The 17850-nt window shown below is 46.5% G+C and overlaps 2 protein-coding genes across 2 annotated transcripts; one reads left to right on the top strand and one right to left on the bottom strand.

Annotated features, from left to right (window-relative positions):
* Positions 1 to 5763: 5763 nt before the first annotated feature.
* On the top strand, positions 5764 to 12076 carry FAM210B (family with sequence similarity 210 member B). Its single transcript, XM_074553369.1, has 3 exons — positions 5764 to 5932; positions 7703 to 7875; positions 9853 to 12076. The coding sequence occupies exons 1-3, from the start codon at positions 5816 to 5818 to the stop codon at positions 10067 to 10069; spliced, it is 507 nt and encodes a 168-aa protein (XP_074409470.1). The 5' UTR covers positions 5764 to 5815; the 3' UTR covers positions 10070 to 12076.
* AURKA (aurora kinase A) lies at positions 11802 to 17592 on the bottom strand. Its single transcript, XM_005489040.3, has 8 exons — positions 17352 to 17592; positions 16425 to 16704; positions 15823 to 15898; positions 15017 to 15208; positions 14648 to 14786; positions 14175 to 14323; positions 13466 to 13640; positions 11802 to 13174 (listed from the first exon to the last, which is right to left on the bottom strand). Exons 1-8 carry the CDS (start codon positions 17403 to 17405, stop codon positions 12989 to 12991), a joined length of 1251 nt encoding a protein of 416 aa, XP_005489097.2. The 5' UTR covers positions 17406 to 17592; the 3' UTR covers positions 11802 to 12988.
* Positions 17593 to 17850: the final 258 nt, after the last annotated feature.

The raw sequence follows: 17850 nt of genomic DNA, 5'->3' as shown, positions 1-17850 counted from the left end.
ATGATAAATTCCTCACAGACATGAGTTATGCAAACTTTGCTGGGTACCAAAATGTGGAGGGATAGAATATAAGAAAATCAAGATAGTGCAGACGGTGGTCTCACACCTGAGGAGCTGCAGCTGTACCAATCACCAAAATCAGGAACAGGCCTGCCCTTAACAGGCCACAGCTGTGTCCAATACAAAGAGTGCTACAAAAAGTGGGTTAGCTGGGTGAGGAGAGAGGGGTGGAGTTTGTTGGCTCTGCTGAGAAGGAGAAGCAGAAGGCACCGCTGTGGGGAGCCACCCATGAGAAATCACTGAGAAGTTATGGGACTTTTGCAATGAGATGACAACACCAAAAATGATAGGTTTATGTTAAAGCCTGTGTTCCAATGGAGAATGGCTCCATGACAAGCACATCTCAAGGAACCAGCAGTGGGTACAGCAGTCATTGCTCCTCACACGTAGCCCAGGTGAATGGTTTCAGCAAGGGGAGAGCTGCAGTGCTGCTGTGAAGGGAGATTTGTGTGCCGCAGTGTCGGATCTCAGGATCTCAGTCCTGAGGTGCTGAGCCACCGAGACCACCTTGGGGGGCTCGGGAGTCCTGGAATGTTCCAGAAGTGTCTGGTGGCTGGACTTTGACCCTACACAGGAGACGACAAGGATGAGGGCTTCACCGGGGTGAATGGTGAAGGGATTAGTTAATTAGAGGGTGAGACACAGGGTTTAGGATTTATGTACAGGGGGGTTTAGAGAAGTAAGATGGAGGAATCGGGGTGTGTCCTGTCCTTCTTCTTCTTCTTCTTCTTCTCCTCCATCTTCTTTGGCCATGGTGGCACTTTTGGATTGGTTATTACTGAAAGTGCACCCAACAATAAGAATAAATGGTATTGGGAAAAAATGATAAATATTGTACACGTAACAATGGGTATAAAGATACGTGGCTGACCAGAGGACGGCACAGTGTGCTCATGGCTGACTGCTGAGCAGATCTCTGTTCGGCTGAAAGAACATCTTTTAGATAAACAATTAATAAACATAAAAACCGAAAGAAGAACTGAAGCCTCTTCTCGTCCTTCGATACGCGGGCTGCCCCAAGGCCACCTCGGGCCATTCCAGGCCCCTCAAACAGCCGAGAAAAACCGGACACCGCAGAGCTGCCAGGGCACAAGGAGATGTTGGGGCATGGAGCTGAGCCACCCTTAGGGTGACACAGCGGGTGCCAAGGAAGAGGTTCTGCTGTCACTCCTGTAGTTCAGCTGCTCTGTGAGGAAATAACCTCCCTGCGCTGCCGGGCTATCAATCCCGCACCCGGCAGGATGTGATTTGCACTCACACATACCCAAAAGGCTGCACATCACACCGGCCAAATGAAAAAACATCTCATCAGAGGATCACTGGCGAGGATCTTGTGGAGAGGAGAATTAATGCTGCTGCCTTGTGTCAACCAAGGTGTTGGAAAATATACCAAGTTTATTTTTTTTTTTATTTTATAACTTTAGTCAGTTTTCACAGAATCATAGAATGAACTAGGTTGGAAAAGACTTTTGGTATCATCAAGTGCAGCCTGTGTTCGCTTTTGCCCCGGGGGAAGGGAATTAGAGTTTCTATCCATGGGCATTGTCTCAACAGACTGAGAGTGGCACAGAAGATACTCAAAGGATAACGTCCATCAACAGCAATTAACGAACCATCAGCTCCAAACAACAGCCCTGGGGTGGTCTGAGCACCTGGTCAGGGGAGAAGAGATAAGAATGAGGAGCAAATTAGCATCAGAAGAGATCTGTAACCAATAGGAAACCAAACACTGAGAACTACGTGACTTGCAACCAATCAACCTTGAACCGATGAATCTCTGTGGGTTTTGACTGCATAGAATTGATGGGAAATCCAGTCAAATCCATGCGTCACGGAATGATTTTCTCTGCATACCCGGGCGGTGTGTAGATGAAATGATTTCTGTGATACATCCTGGCCAGAAATAGAGTAGGGTTAAAGAGCAAGACCTGCTGGGTAGGGGAAGTTCCCCCTTGTGCAGAGGATCCCACAAGTCATCATGTAAATTTCCCGATTAAGGAGGATTTGAGTTGAACCCACTGTTCCCCTTGCTTGGACAATCAGGGATTCCCACATCTCCAGGACAGGCTCACACAGCCCCGTTCTTCAAGGATTTCCAGGTAAAATAAACAAATAATTCCTTCTTTGCTGTCCTGTTGAGAAGTTTTTCTTGCCCTGAAGTTCTCTCAAAGATGAAAATGCCTGGACTGGATTTCACTGGGTTTAGCAATCCTAGCACTGCAGTCTTTTCCCCAAGAGTTAATGACTTTCTACTGGTTTGCTTGAGAAGAATGTCCCTGAAAGTTGATTGCATGTACTCAAGGATCCGTGACCCAGAACTTCACTAATAAGTATGTTTATCAACTGCAGATGGATATTCCTTTCCTGATATCATTTTTATTCTTATTCAACTTATCAACTACTCCATTATCTTGTCTTCATGATTCAAACACTCTGGGAACATGATGTGAAAAAGCCAATGTACTAAAGAACAGGGCTACTTAAAACTAGTTCACATGCCATGCCCTTAATTTACTATAATATGAAAAAATTTACCTTAGCTTCTGTTCTAAATGAGGTTCATGATCAGTTCACAGCTCATCTCATTACATTTCTATGCATGACATTACTACATCTGTAATAATGCTAAATGACACAGCTTCCAGCACGAAGAAGAAATTGCCTCCCACTCTCACACAGGAACCACTTCCTACGTGTCCATTAGAAGGCATTAAATTTTGGTGCCAGCACATTCACAATCCCTGAATTATTTGTAGATTAAATAATTCTAAAAACATGTAATGAATCTGCTCTCATGTAATTTAGAAAACTTAGCAGACTTCTAAGATTTCTTCATCATCAAAACATCCTTGTAGGTTGGCTAAGACATTCTCCCAAGCTGTTACTGAATTGCTGATCTCATTTATCCCTGCAAATGGATTTAACTCCTAAAGCTGCTCACTGCAGAGTCCCACAGGCAGCAGTGGTTGTATTTAGCTTGGGCTCTCAGCAAAGCACAGACTGAACAACTCTGCATCCTGGATTTCTGGTTACAGAAATTGTACATTAGAGAACACTTCAGTTCTGGCACTGTTCCTCCAGCGCTGCCAAACCAAGAGAGATTTTGACTTCAGAAAGTCAAATTATGGAAGGGAAATTGTCATCTAAGAGCTTTATAATAGATACCTTGATAAAGAGTACCCCCTGTGTTACTACATTATACACATTCTGATAAAAACATGACAAACCTTTCTGACAAATTATAGAGGATGGTCATTATGGAAAAGTCTTTGCCTCACAGAAATTCAAATGCATCTCCTGGTGACATTTTACCTACTGCCTCTTCAATAGCTCTCAGCTCAATTCCCAGCTTCCCTTTTACTGATGATAAACAGTGAGTGCAATAACACAAATAACACAAAACCAGAGCAGCACTCTCTGGCTGTAGGAAAATTGCAAATGGAAAATAAGAGTTTATCTATGTAGGAACAGGCTGAGAGATGGAACAGGGTTTCAGACAGAGCACAAATGTAGTAGATAAAGTGTGTCAGTAATTTAGATTTATTTTTAAATACCATATCCCTGAGCCATCTGGAATTGGGGTTCACATCTCCACACCCCACACTTGTGTTTCAGAACTGCAGAACACACTGTTGAGATCTGTGCATTTTTTTAGCAGCATGCATTTTGCAGCATGCCTCTTTTCAGTTTATCTTATATTTAATGCAGACACCAAAACATTTTGAGGTGTGTTTGTAAATATGTGTCTGTCCAGATGCCTTTCCTTGAGCTGTTTCTGAAAGCTGTACCTTCTCCCCTTGGTTTTAGTTACAATGAGCAGGACACAGCTAATATCTTTTTCTTATAAACCATCTTCACATTAAGGTATCTCCAGCCTGGCTGTTTGCTCCCTTTTCACTGAGCATATATCGCTGGCTGTTTATCATATTGTTCCTTCCTGCTTCCAAACAAAACCTCCCACTGAGATTTGGGGGCAGCAGACAGCCAGGCTGTGCATATACAAGTGCCAGCCCTAATGCTTTCATGCCTCATTAAGTGACCTCCTGCTCTTTTCTGCACTTGCCCGGGATTTTTGGCTGTCCAGCAGCAGCCACACATCTGTCACAGGAGAGCAGCTCCGTGGTCTCTGTCCCAGAGAGGCTCTGATGGATCTCCCAGACAGACACAGTGTCCCTGTGCAGAGCCCAGAGCTGCCCCTGACATCTCCTTTGCTGAGACCAGAATTAACTCCTGGGATTTTTTTTATTATTCAGAATGAAAATGGACAAAGTTGTAGTGTAGTCTGCTCAGAGCAGTGCCATGCCAATATCACCTGTCTGCTCCAGGGGTGTTGGTGTGTAAGCAGTCACAGAAAACACACAGCAAACTGCTTTGGAGCAGTAATAAACATTGAGATTGTGTTCTGAGAATTGTGTTCTTCTCCAAAGCACTCAGACAGGGGCTGGATTTATGAAGCAAGAACTACAGGCAGTGCAAAGCATGGAACTGGCAGTGCTGTTGAGACAGAACAGATTGTTTCAATACAAGAAAAGCTCTCAGCCTCTCTTCCCCTGAGATCCTTTCTGAAACTATCTGTTCTGTGGAGCCTTGCACTCGACAGCAGCCACCCAGCAGCACTGCACCATGCTGTGCTGGCCTGTGCAGCTCCACTCCGGGCTCCTGAACGGCAAATTCCTCTCATTTATCGACACAGTCCTCCCATTGTCCTCAGGCCTGTGTGCTCACATGGCCGCGGAAACACAGCGTGCCTGAAGAGGAAAGGCTTTGCAGCTGGCAGAGAGCAGGATTTCATTGCTGGGACTCCACTTGGGGAGGCAGTGTCAGGGATATTCACCCTTCATCCTGACATGAGCAGCCGTGTCTGCGGTGGCACAGAAAAATGCATTTTTTTCTGCATTTCAGAAAAATGCAGGGATGAAACCCTCGTGACCACAGTTATGAGGGCAGGCTTGTGACAGCTCCCAGCTGTGTTGGGTGGTCATGGAGGAATGGATGGCATCCAGAGGAACCTGGACAGGCTTCAGAGGTGAGACTGTGAACCTGGTGAAGTTCATTCAGCAAGGCCAAGTGCAAGGTGCTGTGACAGGACCCAGGGACTGGCTGGAGCTGTGCCAGGGAGGGTTAGGCTGGATTTTGGGAAAGGTTCTTCCCCAGAGGTGCTGGGCACTGCCCAGGCTCCCCAGGGAATGGGCACGGCCGAGGCTGCGCATTCAGACAGGGATGCCCAGGGTGGGATTGCTGGGATTGTTGGGCTGTGAATTTCCCCTCTCTGTGTTTGAAGCCATTCCCCCTCGCCCTGTCACTGCAGTTCCTGAGGAAGAATCCCTCTCGTTTGTTGGGGAATGTTGGGGCGTTCTGTGCAGAACCTGGAGCTGAACTGGATCATCCTTGTGAGTGCAGCCCAACTCGGGATATTCTGTAGCTCTGTGACCATTTATAAGTGCTTGGAGTGACATGATGAGAGGGCATGACTTCAAAATGAAAGAGGGAAGGATTAGACTGAATATTAGGCCAAAATTCTTGGCAATGAGGATGAGGAAGCCCTAACACAGGCTGCCAAGAGAAGCCGTGACTGCCGCATCCCTGAGGAGTCCAATGCCGGGCTGGGCACGGCCGGGACGAGCCCGCTGTGCCACAGGACATCCGCGCCTCACCAACGCGAACGCTGCGGCTTTAAGGAGGCGGTCGGGGCGTGTGCCCGGCCCATCATGCCGCTCGGGGGGCCGGGCCGCTGCCGTGTGCCGGCGGTGCCGCCATGTACCGCCTGTGCCGGCCGTCCCCGCTGCTGTCGCCGCTCCGCCTGCCCCGCTCCCCCTGCCCCGCCTGGGCCGCGCTGCCGCCGGGGCCGGGCCCGCGCCGCGCCCGCGCCAAGGTACGTGAGGGCTGAGGGGCCGCCTGCCCGGCGGCGCTGAACGCCCCGATCTCACCCTGCTCCTCGGCTTTTTAGAGTGTATTTCCGTGCTTTTAACCTCAATCCCCTCTCCCAGCCCCCATGGGATCAATAAATCATGTTTCTATGGGAGCTGGTTCGCACCTGCTGGTGGGCACATTGGCAGGGTGAGCTTTAATGCCTGCAGTGTAATTTGCAGCGTGGTTTCTGCTGCCTCGTTGTGAAGGATCACGGGGTGTTCTAGATGTGTTTTTATGCTTCAAATCGCCTGAATGATGCAAATAAAATCGGCTTTTTAGCTGGAATATTGTCGCAGAGTAACATGGAAATTGGCAGCGGCTTTGCTTGCTAAGCTGGGCATTATTCCCTACGTGACTGCCCTGGATACTCCAAATGATATCTGTTGAAATGATTCTTTTTTAATGTTTTGCTTCAATACCATTCCTGGTGTGTGAGCCTCTGAATACAGTGGAATTGGAATGGACTTGAAAGGTCAGAACAAGCAATTTTTCAGTCCTTATGATCCATCCCTAAGACCCAGAGCTCATGAGTCACAAAAGAAAAATCTAAAGTTTTAGAACGACAAGAATCAGGATAAGCTAAGCTGCACAATTTCCTGTTTCTGTATTTGTATGACTTCCTGTCAAAATACAAAGTAACACAAATAACTACAAAAGAGAAAAACAGCAAAAAAATGTGGGGTTAGGGTTTGGGCGGCCGGTGTGCTTACCTTGAGGGTTGTAAGACTGTCTTGTGTGCTAATTTACAATCTTAGCAAGTGCAATAATTAATCAAGAATATTTTTCTTCGAATTTGTATGCCTTGAAACCACAGTGGGACAGTGGTGGCAGGCACCTGGTGGCTCTACCTGTCCTGTGGTGGTGTCACATTGTCACTTCTGCTGCTGAACTCAGCTGGAAAGAAAGGATTCCTCTAATGTTTCCCGACTAATTAGAGACAAATCCTGAGGTTTTTGTGGAAATGTTTTCTTCCTGTCAGTATTTCTTCTCTGGCGAGCATGGGGAGTTTCCAAGGGCTGCCAGCACAGCTGCCCTCCTTTGATTTCTTTTCAGATTGCTTTGGGATATGGTTTAGTATGAAGTTCTGCACTTGAGAGGTACTCAAATAGAAATCTATCAATGACTTGTGCTGTGACAAAGATTTTCAGGCTCTCAGCACCAGCCCTGCCATGTCCCTGCAGTTGCTGCCTACACCGTAGCAACAGAGTTGCTTGTGGCTGTCAACACTTGCAGTTCTTCCTTTGATCAGCTCATCCACTAAGGGTGATTTAAAGGAACTTAAACTTTGGATCTCTTCCATCGGGGAGCTGCTGTGGAGCGGTACCAGGCGGGCTTGCAGTGCCCCTGGAACAAAGAGCTGTGCCCCGGGGAGTCACTGGGTGAAGCTGGGCAGGGGGTGGAAGCAAATAGCTCTCACACCTCAGTCTCATGGCTCCAGCAGCTGTCTGGGCGTGCCTTGGCACACATTGGGATCAAATAATCTGCTTTTAATTATGAAACCTGAATTGTGTAAGCGTTTACACCATGATCAGTGCATTCCTTTGACAGGAATAGGTGGGAGAAGGGAGCTTGTTTGGGCTCTGCCACAGCATCTGCTGATGTGCAGGAGCAGAAGTGAGTTTCTGTCTTCCCAAATCACTCTGTGTGCAAAACACTTCTTTCATAATATCAGCTAACTGTAATATGATCTTTGCTTTATGCTGACAAATACTTCTAATTGTTTTCTTTTTAGGATGCAGCTGAACCCCTCAAAAATGCAGCCACTGAGCCCAGTGCTGAAAACAAGAAACTCAACAAATCCCAGCAGCTGAAACAAATTTTTAAAGAATATGGTGCTGTAGGGGTTTCCTTCCATGTTGGAATTTCCTTAGTATCTCTGGGAATCTTCTACCTGGCTGTGTCAAGGTGAGGTTTGTACAGCTGTCTGTCATCTCTAGATGGTGGTAAAAGTAAAATACATTTACCATTGTGCTTATCCCTGACAGGAGACAGGCATTGATGCCTGTTGGACCTTCCCTCCTGCATTTTGAGTATGGATGGGTCCATAAATGGACCTGATCTCCCATCAGGCATGAGACAGCAGAGTTGTACATGGACATTTTGCACAGGTTCATCAGCAGGGAAAACAGCAGGCACAGCACCACCATAACTGACCAGGCAGAAAATGTGTTTGTTCTGCAGATAGCTTTTGTTCTTGCTTGGTCTGGGGAGATAGAGCCGTGCAAAAGTGCTCTGGGGCTTAGAGATAAAGGTATTTTTCTGGGTGTTGAACACAGTTTGTGCAGTTGAACTGCAGAAAATAACAGCCACTAGAAGAGGATTAGAGTGAAAATACAGGAGTCAGGTGGGGAGTTGTGTGTGGCTTTGTTGGAATGCGTGTTGCACAAGGTATTCCAGCTGAGGAGACAGGGGAATGTGTTATTACCCCAAACATTCCCTGCTGCTCATTCCTGACTCCAGTGGGAATAGGTGAATGCCTGATTTCTCCTGTTTACTACATTGTGGCACAGGGTGACAACATTTTTTTCCTTCAGGTCTGGTTGAATCCCTGATGAAATCTGCTATGTCTGTATTAATGAATTTGGTGGATAATGCCTATTTGAGCTCCTCAATACCTCCTTCAATTGGTAGATTTTAGACAATTTGTCATTTTGTAACACTAAGCCTACCAGCAGATACCTCAGCTGGTTTGTACTTAGGTGATACATTTCCCCAAGACACAGAATATAGTTTAATATAAATTTGGGAAGGTGAAACTCCAACACAAATTCACAGTAACTCTTTAAGAATCACTTTGCAGAGAAACTTCACAGTAACTCTTTAAAAATAACTTTGCAGAGAAACTCCATCTCTAAAGTCTAAGTAGAACCGTGACACATGAAACTTTGTGAGCAAACCCCCAGCAGTTTATTGTTGTGGTGTGTTGTTTCATATTCCAATAGTTTATATTTTTAATCCTAACCTAAAGCAGCATCTCCCCTCAGCAGTGGCATGGACATGAGCATGGTGCTCATGGGCTGTGCCACAGCATCTGCTGTGCTGATGAGGAGCAGAAGTGAATTTCTGTCTTCCCAAATCATTTTGTGTGCAGGACACTTCTATCATAATTTCAGCTAAGTGTAATATGATTGACAGTAACTCTTTTAAGAATTACTTTGCAGAGAAACTCCATCTCTAAAGTCTAAGTAGAACCATGACACACGAAACTGTGTGAGCAAACCCCCAGCAGTTTATATTTTTAATCTAACCTAAAGCAGCATCTCCTCTCGGCAGTGGCATGGACATGAGCATGGTGCTCATGGGCTGTGCCACAGCATCTGCTGTGCTGATGGGGAGGAGCAGAAGTGAATTTCTGTCTTCCCAAATCACTCTGTGTGCAAGACACTTCTTTCATCATTTCAGCTAAGAGTAATGATTCACACTAACTCTTTAAAAATAACTTTGCAGAGAAACTCCATCTCTAAAGTCTAAGTAGAACCATGACACACGAAACTTTGTGAGCAAACCCCCAGCAGTTTGTATTTTTAATCCTAACCTAAAGCAGCATCTCCTCTTTGCAAACTTAAGAGTTACTTCACAGTAACTCTTTAAGAATCACTAAGAGAAACTTCATCTCTGAAGGCTGAGTAGAGCGGTGACACACGAACCTTTGTGAGCAAACCCCCTGCAGTTTGTATTTTTAGTCCTTACCTAAAGCAGCATCTCCTCTCTGCAAACCTCACTTTAGTTACTTTACAGTTACTCTTTAAGAATCACTAAGAGAAACTCCATCTCTGAAGGCTGAGTAGAGCGGTGACACACGAACCTTTGTGAGCAAACCCCCTGCAGTTTGTATTTTTGTATTTTCCATGCCACCCTAAAGCAGCACCTCTCTCTCCGCAGCGGCGTGGACATGAGCGCGGTGCTGCTCAAGCTGGGCTTCAGCGAGGCCTCTCTGCAGTCCCGGATGGCAGCTGGCACCAGCACCTTCGTGCTGGCCTATGCTGTGCACAAGCTCTTCGCCCCCGTGCGCATCAGCATCACCGTGGTGTCCGTGCCCTTCGTAGTGCGCTACTGCCGCAAGGCCGGCCTCTTCAAACGCCCTGCCTCCAGCCCCTGAGCCCCTGGCCTCTTCAAACCCCCTGCCTCCAGCCCCTGAGCCCCTGTCTGGCCTCTTCAAACCCCCTGCCTCCAGCCCCTGAGCCCCCTGCCAGCCTCTTCAAACCCCCTGCCTCCAGCCCCTGAGCCCCTGGCCAGCCTCTTCAAACCCCCTGCCTCCAGCCCCTGAGCCCCTTCAAACCCCCTGCCTCCAGCCCCTGAGCTCCTGGACCCTTCAAACCCCCTGCCTCCAGCCCCTGAGCCCCTTCAAACCCCCTGCCTCCAACCCCTGACCTCTTCAAGCCCCCTGCCTCCAGCCCCTGAGCCCCTGTCCTGCTCTCCAGGACAGACACACAGCTCTGCAGGGCAAATGTTTCTTTCAAAGACTGCTCTGGGTTCAGGTCGATCTCATCTTGGTTTCTCACTTGTTCCTTCAGGTAAATGTCACTGTGAAAAGTGCTGTCCCTGTCTCCTGTCCCTTTTGCTGCTTATTCTTAGGACAAACCTGTTGAAATGGGAATATAAATGCTTGACAGGGAGCATAGTTCTGGGTCTTTATAAGCCAGCTTTTGAGCCTTTTTTTATTTCTTTTGAAACCAGTCATAGCTTTTATTTATTGTTGTGTAGCTGAGTAACACAGAGTGTCTTTCCAGCAGAATAAACAATATGTCACTACATGGGTACTTCTCTTGATAAGGGCATGTATTGGAATCTAAAGTGGCAGGTGGGTGTTTCTTTTGTTAGAACAGGCTTTTGTTATAGCCCTTCTTGCAGTACAACACAGGCACTGAACTGACTTCAGTAGGAGTACCCACATGAGAAATTATTGCAGTCATAATTGGTTTAGGCACAATAGGTGAAGCACTGTTCTGAAACTATGTGTGCTGCTTCCATAGCCCAAGATTTTATTGTTTGAAAATGTGCTGGCTGGGAGCCAGCCTTACTAAAGTCCCTTTGTTTTTAAGTGTCTATAGACTCAGAAGAAACCCTGAGCCTACTGAAATCAGTGTAACCAGAATTACCCATGTGAACATACTCCAGACAGCATCAAGGCAGAAAGGAGCTGGGGATTTATAATAGAGATCTGGCTTTGTACTGGAAACACTTTTTAAAAAATCTTTAACCCCAGCTGCTTTCTGCTCCCATGGGTGAAACTCAAATCATCTGCACCAGAAGTGCAAACATTCCAAATCCCAGCTTCCCAGGAAGAATTCCTGTGCTTTGGGCTGAGACTGGTGAATGTAGCAATGAGGGGGCTTTGCCTTTCCTTGTGGGGACACTGTGGTGTTAGAATGTACTTACAGGGGTGGATATCTACATTCCACATCCCAGTCAAGCTGCAGCCTGATCCTACAACAGATTAATTATTGTCACACTGGGGTAGGCCTGGGTTTGGAGCTCTGATTTAAGTAAAACAGCAGGAAAATACTCTGAAATAGCTTTCTAGTTTTGCTAAAATTTAGTGACTAGAGAGGAAGAAAGGGTGGAGTTTTGATAAGAGCTGGCTGAGGGAAGAACAAGGAGCAAATAACTTCTTGTTATGAGCAGCCTCTTGCCTCCCCTCAGCCAGAACATTAAATTGCACCTTAACTCCTTCCCCCCCAGAAATGCCCAGGTTTCATGTGGACCAAGGATAAGAATTCCAAACTAACTCTGAGGCAGCCTTGTTTACTTCAGTTAGAATAATTTCTGAGAAAGATGCTTTGTCTTAAATGTAATAAGGAAGGAATATCCAAAGTTTTTTCAAAATCATACAAAATCATTTAAAACAATAAAATCATTTACAAGCCAGTAGAAGGCACCCAGCACTAGAGTTTTCTTCTGTAAAGAAACAGCTTAATATAAATTGTGGCCAGAATTCTGATTACTTTTGTGGTTGTATAAACTACTGGCAGTTTGTTTAGATGAAGATTTTTGCAAAGTATATTTTAAATTAATTTGAGAATATATTTTGAATTCTGGAATCCTTGCTTGTAGAAGGATCATTTTTTAAAACTGTTTGTAAAATAGCAAAGTCTTATTCTGAAAATCAATAAATTGCTTTCTCTTAGTTTGCTTTAAGTGTTTTCCTGGAAAAAAGCTGACATTGATTTTGGTGGCAAGGGGCCTTACCCTTGGTGCATTTTAAGGAGTGTCTTAGAAACATCTGGTGTTGTTACTTGCTGTTACCCAACATAATCTGAAAGTACTTCTGAGAGAAAGGGCTGGAAAATGTTTGAATAAATTGGAAAAAGGACAGAGCAGGCCAAGCTCTCAATAAACCAAGCAGGTGAAGTAGCAGCACATTTGGTACTTACCTTGCAACCCTAAATTGGGGCTGTGGGATGGTCAATGTGTGGCACCAGCACTTTGAGCTTCCCTTCTGACAGAGGTGGGAATTCTGCTTTGGGAATTCACCCCTGGGAGCAGCAGCTCAGCTGTGCTGGTGCTGACCAAGCAGTGCCACAAGGAAGCTCACGCTGCTTGGTGCAGTATAACAAGTTTTATTTTACAAATTGAGTGCTCACATTTAAAACTAGAGACAAAACCAATTGCCAAATCATTTTTGGAACACTTGAAAAAGGCATTCAGCTCAGTTTCAGGTTACACCACAGGTTACACCCTGAGCAGCCATCTCCAGGATATTGCACTGTTCCATAAGCCAGAACAACTTCCCCGTGGTGGAACAACAACCATTTCAGCACAAGAGCCTCCAACAGCTTCATACTTACACCAGCAAACTGGCCCACATGGAACTGATTTCAAGTACATTAAATATTCCACAAGCTCCAGAGAAAACTCAAATAATTTTCTGCTGCAATTCGAGTTTAAGACACCAGCCAACCCAAGGATTTGCATCCCAATTGCCACTAATTCCAAGACCTGCTTTTCCTATTGTAAGCATTACAGTAGTCACAGTACAGGGCCCCTCTTGTCCATCCCACAAGTCACCCTCCTCAAGCTATGTTTTGGAGGGGGCAGCACCATCACTCTTCCTGCTGGTGGGAGTCTTGGTGGAGTTTGCTGTGATCCAGGGATGGAGCAGCAGATCCTTCAGGGGCAGCCGATGGAAGGGGTTGTGCTTCAGGAGCTTGGAAATTAAATCCCTCGCACCTTCTGTTACAAATGGAGGAAACTTGAATTCCACCTAAGGCAAAAAGGACAGTAACAATCATGCAAAAGTTCTTTAGCAATAACCAAATGATAAAACCAAAGGGTTCTACTCAAGTTACCTCTTGAAAGCTGTGCCAGCCTTGTAGGCTGTGCACCTTCTGCCTGTTGGTAAAATAATTTCATTATAACCCCAAACAAGCTTCTCACTGCTTGTGAAAGTATTTGTACATTCTCATGTTTGTCTTCATTATGCTTCAAAGTTTGCTGAAACCTTTCTAGAACTAAAAGCATGGCCCAGCTAATCCAGATAAGCACTGGCACTTACCCTTGAAATAGCTCTGTAGGTTTCGTGATGGGTTTTGGTTTCAAAAGGTGGTTTCCCTACAAGGAACTCATAGCACAGAACTCCCAGGCTCCAAATATCCACCTTTTCATCATGTGTTCTTCCCTCAATCATTTCAGGAGGTAGGTAGTCAAGTGTCCCACAGAGAGTTGTTCTCCTGAAGAAAAGTCCAAGTTAATTATTGATTAAGATAATTAGAGGATCTATTTCAAGAGCCAGATAAGAACTAATGCTGGCAATCATCTGTACTTCAGCACCACCCAGAATAGATGGGAAAGAAAAGCCAGCAGGGCATTTTCTACTTCTGAAAGTATCTCAGTCCCTGCAATCAGTCAGTCCTAGCTCCTTTCTTCATCCCACGTGCTAGAACAAACCCGTTCCTCCCTTCTCAGGTGCAATTTCCCACTGTCTCAGAAATAACCAAATTGCCAGAGTAATGTTTGAGCCCAAGTGCAGGTCTGTCATCTCAGAGACCACGGTAACCCTACACCAACCTTCCTTTGAGGGTCAGCAAGGTTTGAACTAAAACCCAGGACAACAACCCTCTGCCACACCAGGTGCCTGTTAGAACCTCTGTCATAGCAGCATTTCCCCAGGATTTCAAGAAGGTCCCACGTTCCTCCCTTCCTCAGCTGTGTGGCAAAACTGACTCCACAGAAGGATTTCAGTGCACAAGAGAGGGAATTCTCACCTGGAGGATGGAGCATGCACTGACCACCCAAAGTCAGCAATTTTTAACTCTCCATTGGATCCCAGCAGCAAGTTCTCCGGCTTGATGTCCCTGTGGATCACACGCTTGGAGTGACAGTACGAGAGGGCATCTGCCAGTTCTGTGATGTACTGGGTGCAGAAAAAACAACCTTTAAGCCACAATCTTTAAGATACTGTCACCTGAGTTTATCTGGCTGCAGCAGGCATAATTATAATTTTAACTTAAAGCAATTATTCCTTAACCCTTGAAGCCTGGCAATCCAGGCTGTGCCTTGCAATATTAAACAATTCTGAACATGAATTCCTGCATAGCCCTCCCCAGTCATTCCCTGCCCAGATGCCAACCAGCAGCTAAGGAATCTCAGTTCCCCCAGAACTTGATCTGAAGGGCTGGCTCTGTCCTGCAGAGATCCCAGACACAAGAGGAATGGAGAGGAAGCTGGAACAACCTACAGTAGCAGTTCTTTGCTCATCAAACTTGGTGAGCCTCTGGAGCTCCCTGTAGACCTCCCCACGAGGTGCATGCTCCAGGATCAGGTAGACTCTTGTCACATCGTGGAAGTAGCCATATAATCTGAGAATGTTGGGGTGCCTGCAAAGAGATTTCAGTGTTCTTCTGAATCCAGTGTTTGTCCACAACCTTTAATTTCCCTGTCCTGCTCCTCCCCCAACTCCCAAGGCAAGCACAGGAATATCAGCTCATCCATTCCTTCAGTTCACAACACACAAAATCTTATCATAAAGAAGAAACCTTATCATAATGGAGGTTACTTTGTTTATTTGCATGCAAACAAAGCAGAGTGAATAGGCACTAAACCTTACCTAAGGTGAGACTGTATTTCCACTTCTCTTCGCAGCTGATGCTCCACACCAGCCTCCTCAAGCTGTGCTTTAAAGAGCACTTTCAGTGCAAGAATGAATTTGCTCTGTTTTTCACGTGCCAGGTACACATTGCCAAATTTTCCTTTCCCCAGAGGACGACCAATTTCAAAATCATCAAGAGACCATTGCCTTCTGCAAGAGGAAAGTCAAAAGTTGGAGTTGTGTTGCCTTTGACTCAGATTTACAGTTTATAACGTTCCTGTTCAAGAGATGTTGAGTGCTCTAAACTAGGTTTTAGTCCTTATGAAAACACTAAGAGAATAAAGGCATTGAGATTTCAAAAGGAAGTACTGAAAGCTATATTCTTCCCTCCTGAGGCTTCTGCAGACACTACACCAACCACACTAGAACAAAATGAAGACTGTTTACCAAGCTGGGTTCCTTTAGATACTCCTAACCCAGACACATCACCCAGGGCATGGCAAAACAACATAAAGTTGCCATAAACAAACTCAGCTTCATCCCAAATTAACCTGCAGCCTCCTGCCCAGATGAAGGAGGTTTTGTTTTCAGGAGCACATCTCGTGACTGGGGCAGAGCTATCAGTGCTCTCTCTCCCCTGGGATGAGCTACTCTGCATTTAGCCCAAAGTTTTCTTTAGATTACAGCAAGTCCTTGTTCCTGGCAATTACCAGGCCAAAGGCTGCTTTCCTTGTGTGTGCCTGCACAGTGTGGGGGTCACCAGGCTCCACAGCAAAGGAGCTCCAGCAGGGCTCAGTTATCTAGAGCTTAGGCCCAGAACTTACCTTCTAGTCTCTTCACTTGTCTTCTTGGTCTCTTCTGTTTTCTGTTTCGAGGTGTTTTCTGCTTCAGGGTTCTGTGCTGTGTACAGAGAAGGAAAGCAATGTATGAACCAGACTCATGGGAACACACACATAGGAACAAATCTAACCCCTGAGCATCATCTCAAGCAGCTTTTAGAATCCGTTCCAGGACATTTTAAGCAACCTAGCACAGCTGACTGCTGGGAAACAAACAGCCCTGGCAAAATGCAATTTAAAAAGCTTTCTGAGCATAAAAATTCATGAATTCTTTCCCCCTCCCCAGACAAAAGTATCCTTGTGCATGAATCTTGGAGAACCTGTGAGGTCTGAATGCAAATTACATTAACTCCCAGCTCGCTGCTGAGCACCTGGAAGTTTTTAACACCATACTGTCTCTAACTGGTTAATTCACAGATAAATTTACAAGGATGGTGCAGCAACAGCCAAAGTGAACCATGTGCTGCTCTTCTGTTTGGGGGCACAACCAAGAACTTCCCTCCAGGACCGTCCCTGGATCAGCAGCAGCTTTAGGAGCATCCTGAGTGCCACAGCTGGGCTCCCAGGGAAATCACCCTCACAATTACCAGCTGCTGCAGCCTGGGCAGGTTTCTCACTGCTCTTGCTGGCAGCCTGAGGTCTCACAGTGGCCTGCTGGGGCGCTTTGGGCCGGGGCTGCTGCGCTGTTTGGTTTTTGGGTGGTTTTTGGGCTGTCAGTGCAGGTTTTTGGGGCTGCACGGGGACTCGCTGGGCGAAGTTTGCAGGACACAGAACTCGGGCTGGAGCTCCACTGGTGAGCGAGTGGCTCTGGGCTGAGTGCTGCGACACAGGGACACGCTTGGGGACATCCCCGATGGGATTGGTGACCTTCAGAGAGAAAGGAGAACGTGTTAATTGTGCAGCAGCACAGCAGAACCTTCACAGCCCTACTCACTCAAAAGCACTTCAACAGAAACACTAAAAAACATGCATTGAGTAGTTAATTAAAAGGAAATTTTGCTTATACTGTTCCAAAAACTTACCACCCCAATTCAGTTTTATATAAACAAACGAGATGGTGCCTGTATTTCTAAATGAAAAAATACAATAATCAGGGTGATCTTGAGCACTGCTGCACATGTCTATCCATAGTAACATTTGCACAGTGCTTGCTTTTAGAAACTGTATCTAAAACAATTTGATTATACACATGCACTTTCTCTTTAAGGGCTCTTAAATACTTATAATATAAAGACGATTTCCCCATGTAATAAGATATGCTAACATTAACAGTAATTTTTAAAAATCAGCTATGGGTTGTTTTCTCTAGGTGAAAGCTACTGAAAGACAAATTACTAGTTTGAAACCTGTAATTAATATGAAACAGGGAGAAACAAACCCAAAAAGTAAGAACTAAAGACCACCCCTTGAACAGACTAGAATCTTAATAGCAAATTCCTAGACATGGAGACCAAGGATGCAGCATAGGAAGCTGCTCAGGAAGAGGCACACAAACCGCGTATTTCACACCTTACCTTGGCAGCGCGGCCTGGGTACGTGGCGTGGTTCTCCTTCATGTTCCTGTCCATAGCGCCAGAGCGGTAGAGGCCCGTGCGGCTCGAGCTGAGGGCGAGAGGGGCTCGGTGAGCGGAGCACAGGGAATCCGGGTCCCTTATCGATTACCACTCGTTATCGATAGCGGGCCGGGACCGATTCCCCCTGCCCGCCCCACGCTCCCACGGAGCCGCCGCCGCCGCCTCAGGGCCGCCGGAGCCGTTTGAATTCAAACTGCCGCGCCTTAAATACCCCTTTAAACCCCCGCCGCCCGCCATTGGCCGCGCTCCCGCGGCCCGCGCACGCTGATTGGCTCATCCCGGGGTCGGCCCGCCAGCCCATTGGCTGCCGGACGCGCTCCGCCGCGCCGCGAGGGGCGCACGCGCCGCGCCCGCCCCTCCGCCGGCGTTGTCGCCGCGCGGCGCGTTACGCAGTTTGCGTAGCGCCGCGCCCCCCGGCGCGCGCCGCCCGCGCACTTCC

Source organism: Zonotrichia albicollis, chromosome 17 (assembly GCF_047830755.1).
Source record: "Zonotrichia albicollis isolate bZonAlb1 chromosome 17, bZonAlb1.hap1, whole genome shotgun sequence".
NCBI lineage: Eukaryota > Metazoa > Chordata > Aves > Passeriformes > Passerellidae > Zonotrichia > Zonotrichia albicollis.
This window is presented reverse-complemented; position numbering and strand designations above follow the sequence as displayed.